General features: G+C 35.9%; 1 protein-coding gene across 1 annotated transcript; it reads right to left on the bottom strand.

Annotated features, from left to right (window-relative positions):
- Positions 1–1,245: 1,245 nt before the first annotated feature.
- On the bottom strand, positions 1,246–13,707 carry pdzk1 (PDZ domain containing 1). Its single transcript, XM_088914024.1, has 9 exons — positions 13,649–13,707; positions 9,263–9,471; positions 8,322–8,550; positions 7,778–7,914; positions 6,764–6,962; positions 6,432–6,628; positions 5,137–5,403; positions 3,745–4,086; positions 1,246–2,029 (listed from the first exon to the last, which is right to left on the bottom strand). Exons 2-9 carry the CDS (start codon positions 9,467–9,469, stop codon positions 1,979–1,981), a joined length of 1,629 nt encoding a protein of 542 aa, XP_088770150.1. The 5' UTR covers positions 9,470–9,471; positions 13,649–13,707; the 3' UTR covers positions 1,246–1,978.
- Between the last annotated feature and the right edge of the window lie 624 nt (positions 13,708–14,331).

Raw genomic sequence — 14,331 nt, 5'->3', positions numbered from 1 at the left:
ATTAGTCAGATTTAATATCAACTCAGTTTCAAGAAACAAGAAGTCAGCACTCACGAGCATTATAAAAATCTTTTTTTCTGTTACTCAAAATACATTCTGCTCTTTGTCCAGTCTTAAACTAAGTCTGTCATATTAAGAGCTAGTAATTTATTTGCCTATTAACCTTCTATTTGTGCTATCATAAAGTAGACATTTGCACTTTCTCAAAGTACAAGGATCAGTGATAAGTGAATTTGAAAGCTTTATCTGTTAAAGTAATGGTTATTCTTCATTTTCAGGGGCAGTTGAAAAAAATGGAAAAATGCTGGATTTAGTTTAAAGTTAGGAAAAATAGAGAGTGGAATGGAGCAAAAAGCTTTGGACGTGTGTAGAAAAGTACAGGTGCCAATGCAGATTCCTGAGAAGTGTCCTCAGAATAATTAACATCAAACAGCTCTGGAGTGTTTTTCTGGAGTGTTTACTGACTACAGTAGACTTGATAGAATAGTATTTTTACTTAACATGGCATATTATAATGTTCCCAAAGAAATAAGTTAGTATTTTTTTAACATTTAAATAATACATTTTATTTTTTAATACATTTTATTTTTTAAATGTTATGTCATATTTTAATTAACATTTCCAAAGAACTGGGTGCATGTACAGTACTTCTAAAAAGGATGAATTAACCCATTAATTCAGACCTTGGTGTAAAAACCCAATAAGATGCATCTCATGTTGATATAATAGTCATTAGGATAAGTTTATATTTACTGCAGACAATTAGAAGAAATTGTACTAAAGGGCATTATAGAATTTTAAAACAAAAAAACACATTAATACTGTTTCCTGATACGTTTCTTAGCACTATCGTTTTATTTTATTTCTATAACACATTTCTGTTGTGTCTCAATAGTTGGGGAAACAGGATGTGGTTTGCTTAATTGCGTGAAACATTTTTGTTATTAAATGGGCTGAGAACAGACTGACCTTTTCCAATATCATTCTTGAGCACATGACCTCATTTGCTGTTTTATGCATGGTGTGTAATTTAGAACTGAAAATAGCAAATTTAAAATTAACCCAAAAATTTACATTACACTGAAATAATATAGATACCATGCATTCTGTGTTCCATGCACAATAAAACATTTCATATGGAATGGACATTGCCTTAAATCATTTCTCTCTGGAAAATGCTAAGGCAATAAACTTCTAGTCACTACAGTTATTGCAAAGACTTACATAAGCAGACATTAGAAGATGTGAGTTTCAAGGAAATTTTTATAGGATTGTACAGTTATGCTCTATTCTTCTACCAAATCATCTTCCAATTCTTGGGTGAGTCACGTAGAAATCTTCCCAAAGTATATAATTCGTGTTTGTTTGGATACAGTGTCATAGAGAGGTAGAGAGGAGGGCCTACCAATGTTTTGGCATTAAGTCGGAACAGGTCTCTAAAACCCAACACTATTTTTTCTTCAGAAGGAGATCTCTGTCTCTTAATAAGGATTTAACCAGACTACTGAACTAATATTTTTTAAGTGTTGAAATGTGCTTGATGTATAATCTTTTTTTTTGGGGGGGGGGTTCTGTGTTCTGTGTTTACTGTCCTTTTTACATGTAGGTTGACTTCATTGGTGTGTCCAGTATATGCAGATACAGGTGAGAAAATACTGAACCTGAAATACGGAAAACATTTCAGTGGAGCTCTTTGGCTGTAATATAAAAATTACAGTATGTGGCGACACAGATATCTGGACTATTTTTAAAATATTACCACTAATGATATCAAAATAAAATACTAAACATTAAGAGTTATATATTATGGATGCCTCTTTTTATGATTATTTCTGAGCTCTGCTCTTTACTATACAATAATTTTAAAAATTATTAGACTTTGTTTGCATAATGTTCTATTGACATCCAGAATGCTGTTCAAAACTGATGAAATCCCACTTCTAAACAGCCAAATCTGAACAGCAGAATTTTGTCGTCTTCAAAATCTTTCATCTTCACTAGATGATGACGAGGATGAAGATGAGCAGGACTATGAAAGAAAAAAAACACATTTAGCTTGTTCTTATCAAATAATATTATTTTGTTAAATTAAAAAAATTATTTAGATTATAATTAGTCTGGTTGAAAGACTTATCCCAAGAAGAAGCTCAGCTTGATTTCTAGTGTGGAGTTGAAAGGTGAATCTCCTTACTATAAAATGAAAATGCCAAAGCCAACATGTCATCTCCTGGGCTTTAACTAAGGGGATGAACCAAAATACACAAAGCACCATGACTGATATGAATCATCACTTCCTTTTCTTTCTGAGCAGACCTATTGTAGTCTAAAGCCAAAGGGAATTCCCTTTATAGGCTTTTCTTTATTTCACGTTTTAAATCTTTTGACAGCTCTTTATAATTCACTCAGTATGAGAATATAAAACAGCAACTGTACATATACAGTACATGTAATACAAAAAAACTACTCCATATAATAAGAGAAAATATACATTAATAGGGGCTTTAAAAGTGGTGGATACTAATTAAATCAGTTTACAACTAAAGATCTGGGCCATGTATTGCAAAGTAAGAGAATTTGAAAAAAAATCTTTCTTCTTTTATATATTCTTATATGTTTTCTGTTTATGCAAAAACATTACTGCCAGTTTTTAAGAAATCTCACATCTGAAAGTCACTACGATGAACGTTTCACATCTAAAAAACACTACAATGTACTTTTTTGCTTCAGGCAAAACAACTACTGTACACTTCAGAAGCACAGCCAGCGAGAGTTGGATTCTGTTTCATTTCCTAATCATTGGCTTAAGCAATGAAGTTCGTGCTTCACTAAAATTTGCAAAAGTTAAGGCTTACTGTCTTAACAAGTGATGTGCTTCCATGGCAACTTAATTCAGCAACTAAAGCAAAAACCCATGCTGCTTTAGGTCTCCTATATTTGGCAAACATCTTGGTGAGAGGTGCCAACTTGGGTTTTACTGTGCATTGGCATTTGCACTTATTTTTCCAGAAACAGCTTCCCAACAATGAAGTGAACTAAAGCAACAAGGGTTTTTGCTAAGATATACAGCAATAAAGAGAGACATGCACATTTAAGAATCATAGACTCTTTGTCATCAGTTTAACACTATTAAGCTTCACAGTCATTGTATTGGGATACATCTTTTACTCCCTTTATTATTTAACCAGTCAGCATCACAAAATTACAGTAGTAGTAATTGTCAAATAATTGTTTTTTTGTCGAGCCACTGCATTGGACATCATTAATGCACAATTACTATATACATTGGGGCCAGTTAGCTCAGTTAGTTAGAGCGTGGTGCTGATAACGTCAAGGTTGTAGGTTCAATCCCCATACAGGTCAGGAAATCCCTTTGGGACAGGGTGGTGGATCTGTGCTTGTGCCTGTGGCTGGAAGGTTGCCGATTCAAATCCCGCAGCTGGCAGAGGAATCCTACCCCTGAGCAAGGCTCTTAACCCCAGCTGCTCCAGGGGTGCCGTATAAATGGCTGACCCTGCACTCTGACTCCAAGCTTCTCTCCCTGTCTGTGTGTCAAGACAGGGCAAGCTGGTGTATGTGAAAAAGACAAATTCCTAATGCAAGAAATTGTATACAATCAATAAAGTGATATTATCTTATCATTAGATGGGTTGGCTTTTGTACCTGACCTGTTAAAAACTCGCCCTCCAATAATTCTTTGTTTCATGTATCAGAAAAGGATGGTATTAGCACAGTAGGAGCACTCACCCGATCTCTGGTCTCTGCCTGACTGGGTGGAGTATCTGGCCTTTTACACGTTTCATCTTCCCTTTCATTTTCTTCTTCCTGGGACTCTTCTGGCTTAGGCTGGTCATGAGCTGCCTCTATCATTGATGTGCCCAGCAGGAGAGTAGTGATGGGAATCTGTTTGGCCCTGAAGTAGTCGTAGGCTTCTTTCTCAGCCACCAGCACTTCCAGATTGTTGCCACTATTCCTGATCATCTCCACCACCTCATTGTGGTTACTGTTCTCAATATTCACCCCATTCACCTCAATCAAAACATCATCATCCTTCAGGCCAGCTCTGTCGGCAGGCCCTCCCTCCACCACCTGCATACAGTGGGAATTATAGACAATGTCATGTCTCAGTCAGCTGGCTACATCGATTTGAACAGAAGTATGTAGAGAATCACCTAAAGAAACAATCTACCGTGAATCTCAGAAATTGCACAAGAACAGCAAATTATGCAAAATCCATAAAGTTATGACTTTACAGTACTATAATGATGTGGATGGATCTGTGAAAATACACTAAACTATACTGCAGATAATAAACAAAAGAACTTTAGCTCACAATACAATAATTTGACCAAACTACTTTCAATCAGCATTTACATTTATTTGAACACCACATAGTAGTCTTGATTTGTTGTGAATATCAAATCAAATTAACCTATTCAAAATGTGTAAGAAAATATCTGCAGTTAATGGCTACATTTTTGGTGGCTACAGTATATTTAGTTTAATCACACTATTGCATCAGGATGTATTTTGGTAATGTTCAAAGACACAACATTAACACTTGCATCAAACTGTGTTTTTGTTTTGAATTCTTATCATATTAAGGGATTTAACTTATTTTAAACTTGTGTATAGAGAAGAACTGAAATGAGGATGTTGAGCTGGATTCTGCAGATTTCAATGAAGGATAAGATCAGAAATGTAGAAATCCGTAGACGATGTAGGGTGGTGGATGTGGTTGAGTAGATGCGAGAGGCGAGGTTACGGTGGTATGGACATATCATGAGGAGGGACGTTGAGGAAATAACAAAGAGGGTAATGAAATTTGAGGTGGAAGGTAACAGGGGAAGAGGCAGGCCTAGAAAGAGATGGATAGATTGTGTGAGAAAAGATATGGAGGTATGTGAAGTGAGTGAGGAAGATGTGCTCGACAGAGACAAGTGGAGAAGAGCAACCAAAGCAGCTGACCCCAGGACAGTCTGGGACTAAGGCTGTGAAAAAGAAGAAAAAGAAGAAGTATAGATTCCAGTAAACACCAATACCTGGTGTGCTTGCTCTGTGATGACTTGCACTATTGTATAGTCCTAACTGAAAAGTTTTATTTGTATTATTTTGCCTACAACTCTGAATAGGCATTACCTCCTTGAAGAATTGTCCTGGTACTCCTCGGATTGCATTTAGGTGGAAACCAAAGCCAGTAGGGCTCTTCTCCAGTTTGCAGAGTTTAGGTTTGTAGTCTTCCCGCTCTTGAATGGCTAAAGGTGCTTCTGGTGTGGGATTCTCCACAGGAATGGCTGGTACAGGTGTTGACTCCTCTGCCTGTTGGGGAATGGCTGGGACAGGTGCTGGAGCATAACTGTAGGTATCCTTTACTTCCTCCCAGTACTGCACAGGAGAAACTCCACCCTGATGAAAATAGTAGCAGAGACATACAGTAACTACTACAGGAAATTTCTGACACAGAATACTAACCATTTATTAAATTCTTAATAATACAGCAAATTTCTGGGGATTATTTTGGATTCTCACTTTTGCACCTCCTTATCTCAAGAGAAACGCAGTTGTTTCAAAACATTTCTCACCACATTCTGGAATTCTCACTATTATTCAATAGTGGATCACTGATTCCTGGCTACCATGTCTTACCTACACCGTCCCATCACTCTAGATGCTAAGTGTAGACCAGAAATTAACTTGACAACTGTTACTGGAATTTTGTTGTCAGACTTCACAACCTCACACTTTTATTTCACTTCCAATGGCACAATTACCTTTCTTAAAGTTCAAAGAAGAAAAACTGACCAATGAGAGCAAGGTATATTTATTAATTAGTTTAAAATAGAATAAAAAAGGGATGACCCCTAACAAACCTCTCCACTCTTACTATTAATCACGGTTATCTTGATTAGCCATGCTGTTTGCCTTTTCATCTATGAAAATGAAGAAAGAGTAATTTGGGCACTTGGAGTTGATAAGATTCATCACTAAAGTGGGATTTTGTGATTTTTCTGTCTGTTCATTTTGGATCGGCACAACTTCCTCTGCTTCTCAATGGGGAATTCCTGATCACAAGATCAAGTCCTTATGACTCTGGACTTCAGAAGCCTATGAAGTTTCCATCAGATTAAAGATGAATAATATGAGACATGCTGAATTTAAAATCTGCAATTAAGAATTCTGATTTGACTAATGGGGTCCTTTTGCAGTTTCTCACAGATTCTTCCATATTATCAGGCTATCATTCCCTTAACCAGGCAGGTTGTGCTAACAAGGCAGTAAGGCACAGTAAGGCAGTGGAGATAAAAGTTTTGAAAGTGGTCCTGTGTTTTAATTTTTTTATGTGTATCTTTTACAAGACAAGAATTCCTGCAGAAAAAAAAGTAAAAGCTATTATTTTCTTACTGAAACCTTTAACGATATAAAAAGGTCATTACCATCATATACATTCTGTGTGTTTCTTCATCCACAACCATCATGCTACACTTCATTCCACAAAGTCTTATCTTCTCCACTACTTCTTCGTGGTCTAAGGAATCTACAGGTTCTCCATTTACAGCCACCAATCGATCCAGTTCTTTCAGACCGCCTTTTTCGGCTGGGCTTCCTGGATCTATATCTTTAATAAAGTGGCCTATAGAAAAGAAGGTGGTTGATTAAAAGGCAGTACTTCATATTTTCTATACTCAGAATTGATAACAAAAATCTAAAGTCATTTTATATCCTATCAGATTATAACAAAGCCAAATTATTTAGATACTGTGCCTACCTGATTGATTTTTCCCAGTCCTTAGGTAATAACCATAGCCGTCAGGACCTCGGGTCAGTTCAGTGATACGTGGTTTATGTGGAAGATGTTTTACAGTTGCCAGACTTGCTCCCAGCTTCAGTTTTTTGTTGTTTTTATAATATCTGTCTGTCTCTTCATCCACAAGCAAGAACATGACAGTTTTGCCAGAGTCCTTCACCTACAGTAACAACGATTCCATTGAAAACACGGTGTCAAGATCAGGATATCCTGTGAATTTCTCTCCATATTGATTCAGGTTAGCTCAAAGATTATGAGTTATAACCTTGGCTAGGTCTTGTTTGCTTGTTTTGTTAAAAATAATTCAACCACCTCTCAGGAAAAACTCAAACTTCACTAAAGCAATGCTAATAATAATAATTCCATACACTTATATAGCGTTTTTCTAGACACTCCATTCAAAGTGCTTTACAGGTAAAGGGGACTCCCCTCCACCACCACCAATGTGCAGCGATGGCAGCCATGGAGCGCCAGTATGCTCACCACACATCAGCTATCAGTAGGGAGGAGAACAGAGTGATGAAGCCAATTTATAGATCGGGATTATTAGGAGGCCATGATTGGTAAAAGCCAATGGGAAATTTGGCTAGGATGCTGGGGTAGCACCCCTACTCTTGTCGAGAAACACCCTGGGATTTTAAATGACCGCAGAAAGTCTGGACCTCGGTTTTACATCTTATCCAAAGGACGGTGCTTTTTTACAGTATCGTGTCCCTCTCACTATACTGGGGCATTAGGACCCACACAGACCTCAAGGTAAGTGCCTCCTGTTGGCCCTCATTAACATGTCTTCCAGCAGAGACCTTAGACCTCCCATCTAGATACTGACCAGGCTTACATCTGCTTAGCTTCAGTGGGTTACCAGTTGTGAGTTGCAGGGTGATAAGCTGCTGGCAATGCTGAACTTCAATGTTAAAGTTAAGCCATACTGTACTCTTCTAAGCACAGTACAAAACTTAAGATATATCGGAATACCTTGGCAGCAATCTGATCATGAGTGCAGCTCTCTATATTTTCACCATTAATTTCGATGAGACGATCATTGTTTTTGACGCCAGCTTTTTCTGCAGCTCCGGAAGGATTCACATCTGTCATGAATATCCCTTGATACCCTTTGTACAAGCACAAAATCACAGTGAATAAAAAAGTACTTAACAGCAGGATATTGTCATTTTTTGGTCCCTATGTAATTCAGTAATGTGTAATGTGCAATCCCTGAAATACCAAAAGATGCTTAGTATAAAAGTCTTTGTTATTACAGTTTCACGATAAAGGTCTCTTAAACATTTAGTTTCAGCATATTTGTATATTTTATTATGGTATTATGGTACCCTCATTATTACCATATAAGCATTCATTATCACAGAGAAACAGCATCACATAAAGGATAGTAAAGCAGTTTACAGTTGCTGATTATTATTAAGAAAACAGCATTAATCGTTGGACAAAGTACATGTCACATCCTCTGCAAACATATCGTGTCAGCTAACAGACCCTAATCTGTTTTACAAACACTCACCTTTAGTAGATTTCAGGGAAAATCCAAAACCATCATTTGTCTTCACCAGAAAGCACAGTTTGGGTTTCAGAGATGACGCTCCCACCCCATTCATCATTGGAAGCTGTGATGGCTTGGACAGCTCTGTCTCAGACAGACTTATATTGCTGTTTTTTGCATTGTCATAGGAGGCCTCATCCAGGACATGAAATGTGACACATAGCCCACTTTCTTTAATTAACTCCACAACCTAGTAGAGAATGGCGCAGAAAGAGAAAGAAAGCATAAAAAGTAGTATAACTAAGCTGGCTCGCATAATTGCAAACCAGATTCATTAGTAACTTCAATGGTTCAATAAATAAATCATAAAAGGTTATGTCGTGCCTATCACAGCTTTGTTAAGGATCTGACTAGCACTTCTTGTGTCTGAACACGTGCTATGATTTGACCATACTAAGTGCAATGTGACAAGGGAAAGTTGGTGTACAAGGAAAATAACTGTTTATACAGTATTTTTCAATTTTGTCATATTCATTACAACTAATAACATTTCTATATATTGTTTTACTTAAAAATGCTTTGCTTTATCCCTTTTGTACTATGTTGTCCTACTCTTTTATATGTATTTAATCTATACATTCAGCAGAGTCAAATTATGGTGACAGAAGACGTCTATGGAGTTTCCGAGAGCTCACATTCTAGTTTCCAATGTAATTCTAGTTTCTAGTATATGCAACCACATATGCAACCACATCCAAAAAGTGACTGGAAAATGGTATAAAAATGGGTAAGGAATTGGTATTAGACTTTTGTGCATACTGTGTCTGTTTTCTAATGAGCTGAAAATGTATATATTTTTAAATTGTTACTGTATGTCTTAAAATGGGTTTTCAAAGGAGCATAAATTGCAGCTTATTTCAACAGTTTGAGGTTTGGTTTAAATTATACAATGACAGGCATACCCTTGAGTGTTCCATATCATCCACAAAGTTCCCATTGACTCTCAGGACTCGGTCCCCATCTTTCAGTCCTGCCTGTTCAGCGGGACCTCCCTTTTCAATGTTGCGGATGAGATGCCCTTCCTTTTCGTACTCCACACGCAGGAAGAAGCCGAAAGTCTGGCCTTCACTCTTGGTAAGTTTGATGACTCGTGGCTGAAAAGAGGCCATCTCTGGCAAATGCAAGCCAACTGCCGTGAATATAGGGTTCAGTTTTTTCATGCATAATTTTGAATGTGTGATTTAAACTTAACTTCATTAATAAAGCAAGCATGAAGTAACAACTGAAATGAGAGGTAGCAAAGAAACAAGTAATAGGTTTATTCCCACCTGAAATGAGAGGTAGACTGTTTACTATGAAGTCCAATGTACCGTTATAATCTAGCACCTGTTCAGCTAGACTCACTTGAGCACGGTGATATGAAATACCTGTCTGGCAAAAGTACTGTAGGCAACCTTGACCCTTCCATTCCTTGCCATTACGGTACTTTGAACATTCCAACAAATTAGTTTCCGAATTAACCCTTAACTGATCCAAGTGCTGAAGATCATTTTGATCATTAAGGATAAGCTGGAACAAAGAAATGCAATGGACTTAACTGGAACAGCCAAGGTTGTGTGCCTCTCCTACTGCATATGGGGTCTACAATATACTGTATGGTGGCTTTCAATAACTAACTATTCCACTAGAGAACTTTGCCTGTCCTGTAGCCTGCAGTTGCTATTGCTGATCAATTGTAAGAGACTGCAAGTTTTTGTTTTTTTTAGTAACTATAAACGATAGATACACGATGAACTTTACTTTTTCTGTGCTACAAAAGCTCTCAAGGTGGGTCATTATTGCCGAAGACATGAAGCCCCAAAGCAGCTATTGTAATTCTAAATGTCAACAGGATTTCCTGTGCAAACCACTGATTCATATTTGTATTCTGACAGTTTTGTCTTCTGCTTAGCAGTTATTGCATGGGTAGTTTTAGCAAACCTTTCTGACTGATATCATCATTTTCTGACAGTGATAAATCTAGAGGAGATAACCTACTGTAAAATCATAATGAAAATATATGCTTCCAACATTTTGAGAACTGTCCAGAAACATCACAACAAACTCTGTTTTGCTCAGAAATATACAGTATTAGTGTATCTTGTAGAATGTTAAGTCAGACAAACCCAATTGGCACAGTATCTCTTGTTTTTTATTGTCATCTGTATGCGTAAAATAGCTCAGCTCTGTTGTTTAATCTTATACTTAACTTTAAACAAAATTTTAGTTTAAATGGAATGAATACTAATCAACAGTGGAAAAAATAAGTAGAATTAGTAATCCCAACAAACTTGTACTTTTTGATGATACACAAAAGTACTCTTTTCCATATTTTATTTCTATTTATATCCTTTCATTTACAAACAAAAGATACTTTGCATATCCAACATGTGGTTCCTCCTCATTGCTTTGTAGTTCACAACCTTTATTGGTTTTCTTCTTTACAATGGCAATATTTTAATAGAATAATTAATAAGGGCTGTAGATCAAAAGACTGATTTGTGATTTTCTTTAATGAAGAAATACTGATAGTTGTCTTGCTGCATGACACACTTTTGTCTGGGAAAAGGATGGCCTGATATTATCCACCAGAATTTACTGATACAGCTCTGAATGAATGATTCCCTCAATGATGGTAAACCATCTGGACTGCAAGGTAGCAACGCAGAACAAACCATGTGATACTCCTACTTCCATCAACCTCAGGAAGAGGTTCTCCTGTTGGATGTCTTTGCTTCTTTTTTGCCACACAAAACAGTTCTCATTGTGGCTAGAAAGTTCAACCTTTGACTTGTTTATCCAGAGAGCATACATCTTCTGGATCATCTTTTGTGATTGTGAGTTGAAAATGTTCTTTTTATGGATAAATGGTTTCTTCTTGGTCATTCCAATTCAGGTTTTTGTGATAGGTGAGTCATGAACATTGACACTGCACCGAGAGAGGCCTGCAGAACTGTAGATGTTACTCAGGGTTTACTGAATGATTTTCTGTTAACTGGAGTGACTTGCTGGATTGTTTTTGAGGGTTTTTCATTTTTCTGGGATGCTCGTGGTGGGGAGTTCTTGGGCAGGACTGACCATAATCAAGGACAAGGCCGCCTATACTCAGTCCTTGTGTCTTTTTTAACCAATTATTTAACCACCTGGTCTAATTACACCATTTAGCCAAATAAACAAGGGATTAACATTATTTTACATACAGTACAATTTCTTAATTATTATGTTTTTGCAGGGTCTCAAAAAACATTGAACTGGTAAATATAAATCATTTTGTTTATTCAAGAATGAGGATGTTAGGGGGAAATTTGTTTTTATTTGTATGATCATTTTTTGTGTTTACAGAATAAAAAAAGTTGAACACACAAGAGAAAGACGGGTTTCAATTAAAGAAAGGTATCTTGGTTAAAAAAAAAAAACAATTACCCCTTAATTATACTGGGATCTCACAAACGTTTTCTTGGCACTGTATGAACAGTGGTTTAACACTTCACATGAAAGATGACTCTTCCTACAGCAAAATGCCCACTGTTACTATATACTGCACTGGTGCATTAATTTGAAAACTCTATTTTAGGGGGAAACGTCCAGTCTACTACTGTATATCACATCAGTAGTGTGATTTACCTAAAAAGTCTTCCACCGTGATACTAATCGAGCCCCACATTTCTTAGCCTCTGCCATCTGATAATACCAGACAAGAAGGTGCCATCATCACCACTGACAATCTTAAAAGCTTGTTTTTTTGCAAAATCTAATCCAATTGCTGAAAATTATTGTTAAAAGAACCAGTGGTAAGCCATTGCTTTGTTGAACTGTTTTCATATTCCAATTGGAATTCATATATTCATTCTAAAGAATGTCTAATGCCAGAATACTATTTAGTACCACTGAAATTGTAATTATAAAGAATTAATAGGTTATAAAGCAATATGTCTGTGGAAATAAGTTTATTTTCTTTTTTAAGACCAATAAAATATATTTAGTGTAATTCCTCATATAATGCCAACAATGTTTAATGTAATTTATTATGCCATCTCCCATAGTCTGACTATGAGGACCTTAGTGCAAAGACAGCAGCATGATATCCTTTGATTACTCTGTTTTATATCAACAGATGTTTTTTTTTTCTTTCTAAAATACACTGTATGTAATTTTCAATTGTGTTGTCATGATACTCTAATTCCTGTGCCAGACATTAGCTGACAACAAAGAAGGTACTTTTATAACTAAATACACAGAAAAATAAATTTATGGAGCGTATTTAATTTTCTGGACACACACCAAGTTCAGTACTAAAGAAATTTAAATGTTTCTTATAGCTGGGCAAAAGTCAATACATTTGAGACTAGATTAAGTTTAGCATTAACAAAATGTGCTGACTGGACACATACATCACCTGATTCACATTAAATTCCTTGGCTTGTTCATCATTAACTTAGGAATTCTTAAGTTACCAGGTGATTGAGCTCTTTGATAGGACTAGCTGCCCTTCAGTTCTACAATAATAAACCCATTGGTGGTGGGAGCATGACGTAAATATAAGCTATACATACAGTACATCCATGTCTTTATTGTGAGATACTGTATTTTTCTGGTGAATGGGGTTCTCTCCTAAGCTCCTAAAGAAATACCTAAGGAACTGGTTCAAATGTCAAGAGTTTCATTTCTGATTTCAGAATATAATACATACAATGCCACTTTCATCTAAAATGTTTTATGGAAACATTTCTTGATTTTCTTGTGTTCATGTTTAAAAGCAAGCCAATTTAAAATATTACAAAATGATAGAAATATTAGAAAAACATTGTCTCTACAAAGAAAATGCAAATTCATTTAGTTGAAATATTTTATGGACATATAAAAACCTTTTCACAGCATTAAAACCTCTATAAATATAAAATGGAGAGACTTGGTAGGAGAAGAGCAATCATCACACAAATTGATGTTAGCTTGTTAGATTAAACAATTAGCCTCAAAGTTTTAATAAGTTTCTATTCTCTCCCATGAAATATAGTAACCTATTTTTGCAGCAATGGTATTAATTCAAAGGGCACAAAAATCACCATCCAACTAGTGACAATTAAATTTAAAGTACATTTCTGTGACCATGTTGGTCAACTACTGATCGTTACAAAATTCTAGACATTTATACAAATTTATATAAAAACAAATACAGATAAAATCCAGTGTAATATAAGCTACTTTATACTTTTAAATAAATCATACTTTCACCAATACTTGTTTTTTATTTGGACCTCTTTTTCAATAGAATAGATTTATTCGATTAAATTGAGATCGCCAAAACTCACCTGTCGTTGTGGAGGTACAATCCAAAGGGAGTCTTCCCTTTCTTTCCTTCAGGTGTTATCTCCTCATCGATGGACTTTGAGAGACCAAAGGTTGACTTAAAGGCTTAGATATTTACCTGGATTTTGTCCTATGAATCTTAGATAACTCTTAGACTACACTTTCCTTTTTAGGAAAGAAGTAAACTAGAAGTGCCCTAGCAAGCCTATTTTACAAAATGCAGCAGAACAGAGTTTGTAGATAAGTTCCTTTAAAAGAACAAAAACACGTCTAATTTCGACAGCCAGAAACAGTCTAAACATGTGATATCAGGTTAAGTAAGTTTAAATGGTCCATTTACGTATAATAATAAATAATATTAAAGTGAAGTGGAATACAATAATTATAGATTGATTCAAATATCACATATATAATTATCAAATACACACAAAACATGATAGGCTTTGTTATTTGTTCACCTCCATCTCATCTTTAATACTGTAATATGTCTAGGTGTTTATTGAACAAGAGTAGAGGGAGAGAATATGTGTACCATTACAGTTATGTGTTTTTCTGACTATTTACATGCATCTATTAAATATTATATAGTTACTCTTGCCAGAAGCTTCTGTTTGGTGGTCAAGAGAAAGATCTTCAATTGCTAACTGATAGAAAATCAATGGGTTTGCATTTCAGCATTGCCCCT

This window comes from Atractosteus spatula, chromosome 4 (assembly GCF_055471065.1).
Source record: "Atractosteus spatula isolate fAtrSpa1 chromosome 4, fAtrSpa1.hap1, whole genome shotgun sequence".
NCBI classification, from domain to species: Eukaryota; Metazoa; Chordata; class Actinopteri; order Semionotiformes; family Lepisosteidae; genus Atractosteus; species Atractosteus spatula.
This window is presented reverse-complemented; position numbering and strand designations above follow the sequence as displayed.

Coding starts and splice junctions, on each gene's coding strand:
- pdzk1 (XM_088914024.1), bottom strand. CDS start 9,469: ATGGCCTCTTTTCAGCCACGAGTCATCAAACTTACCAAGAGTGAAGGC. Junction 6,629..6,763: donor GACTGGGAAAAATCAATCAG/GTAGGCACAGTA, acceptor TCTTTTCTATAG/GCCACTTTATTAAAGATATA. Junction 5,404..6,431: donor CACACAGAATGTATATGATG/GTAATGACCTTT, acceptor TATTTTCATCAG/GGTGGAGTTTCTCCTGTGCA.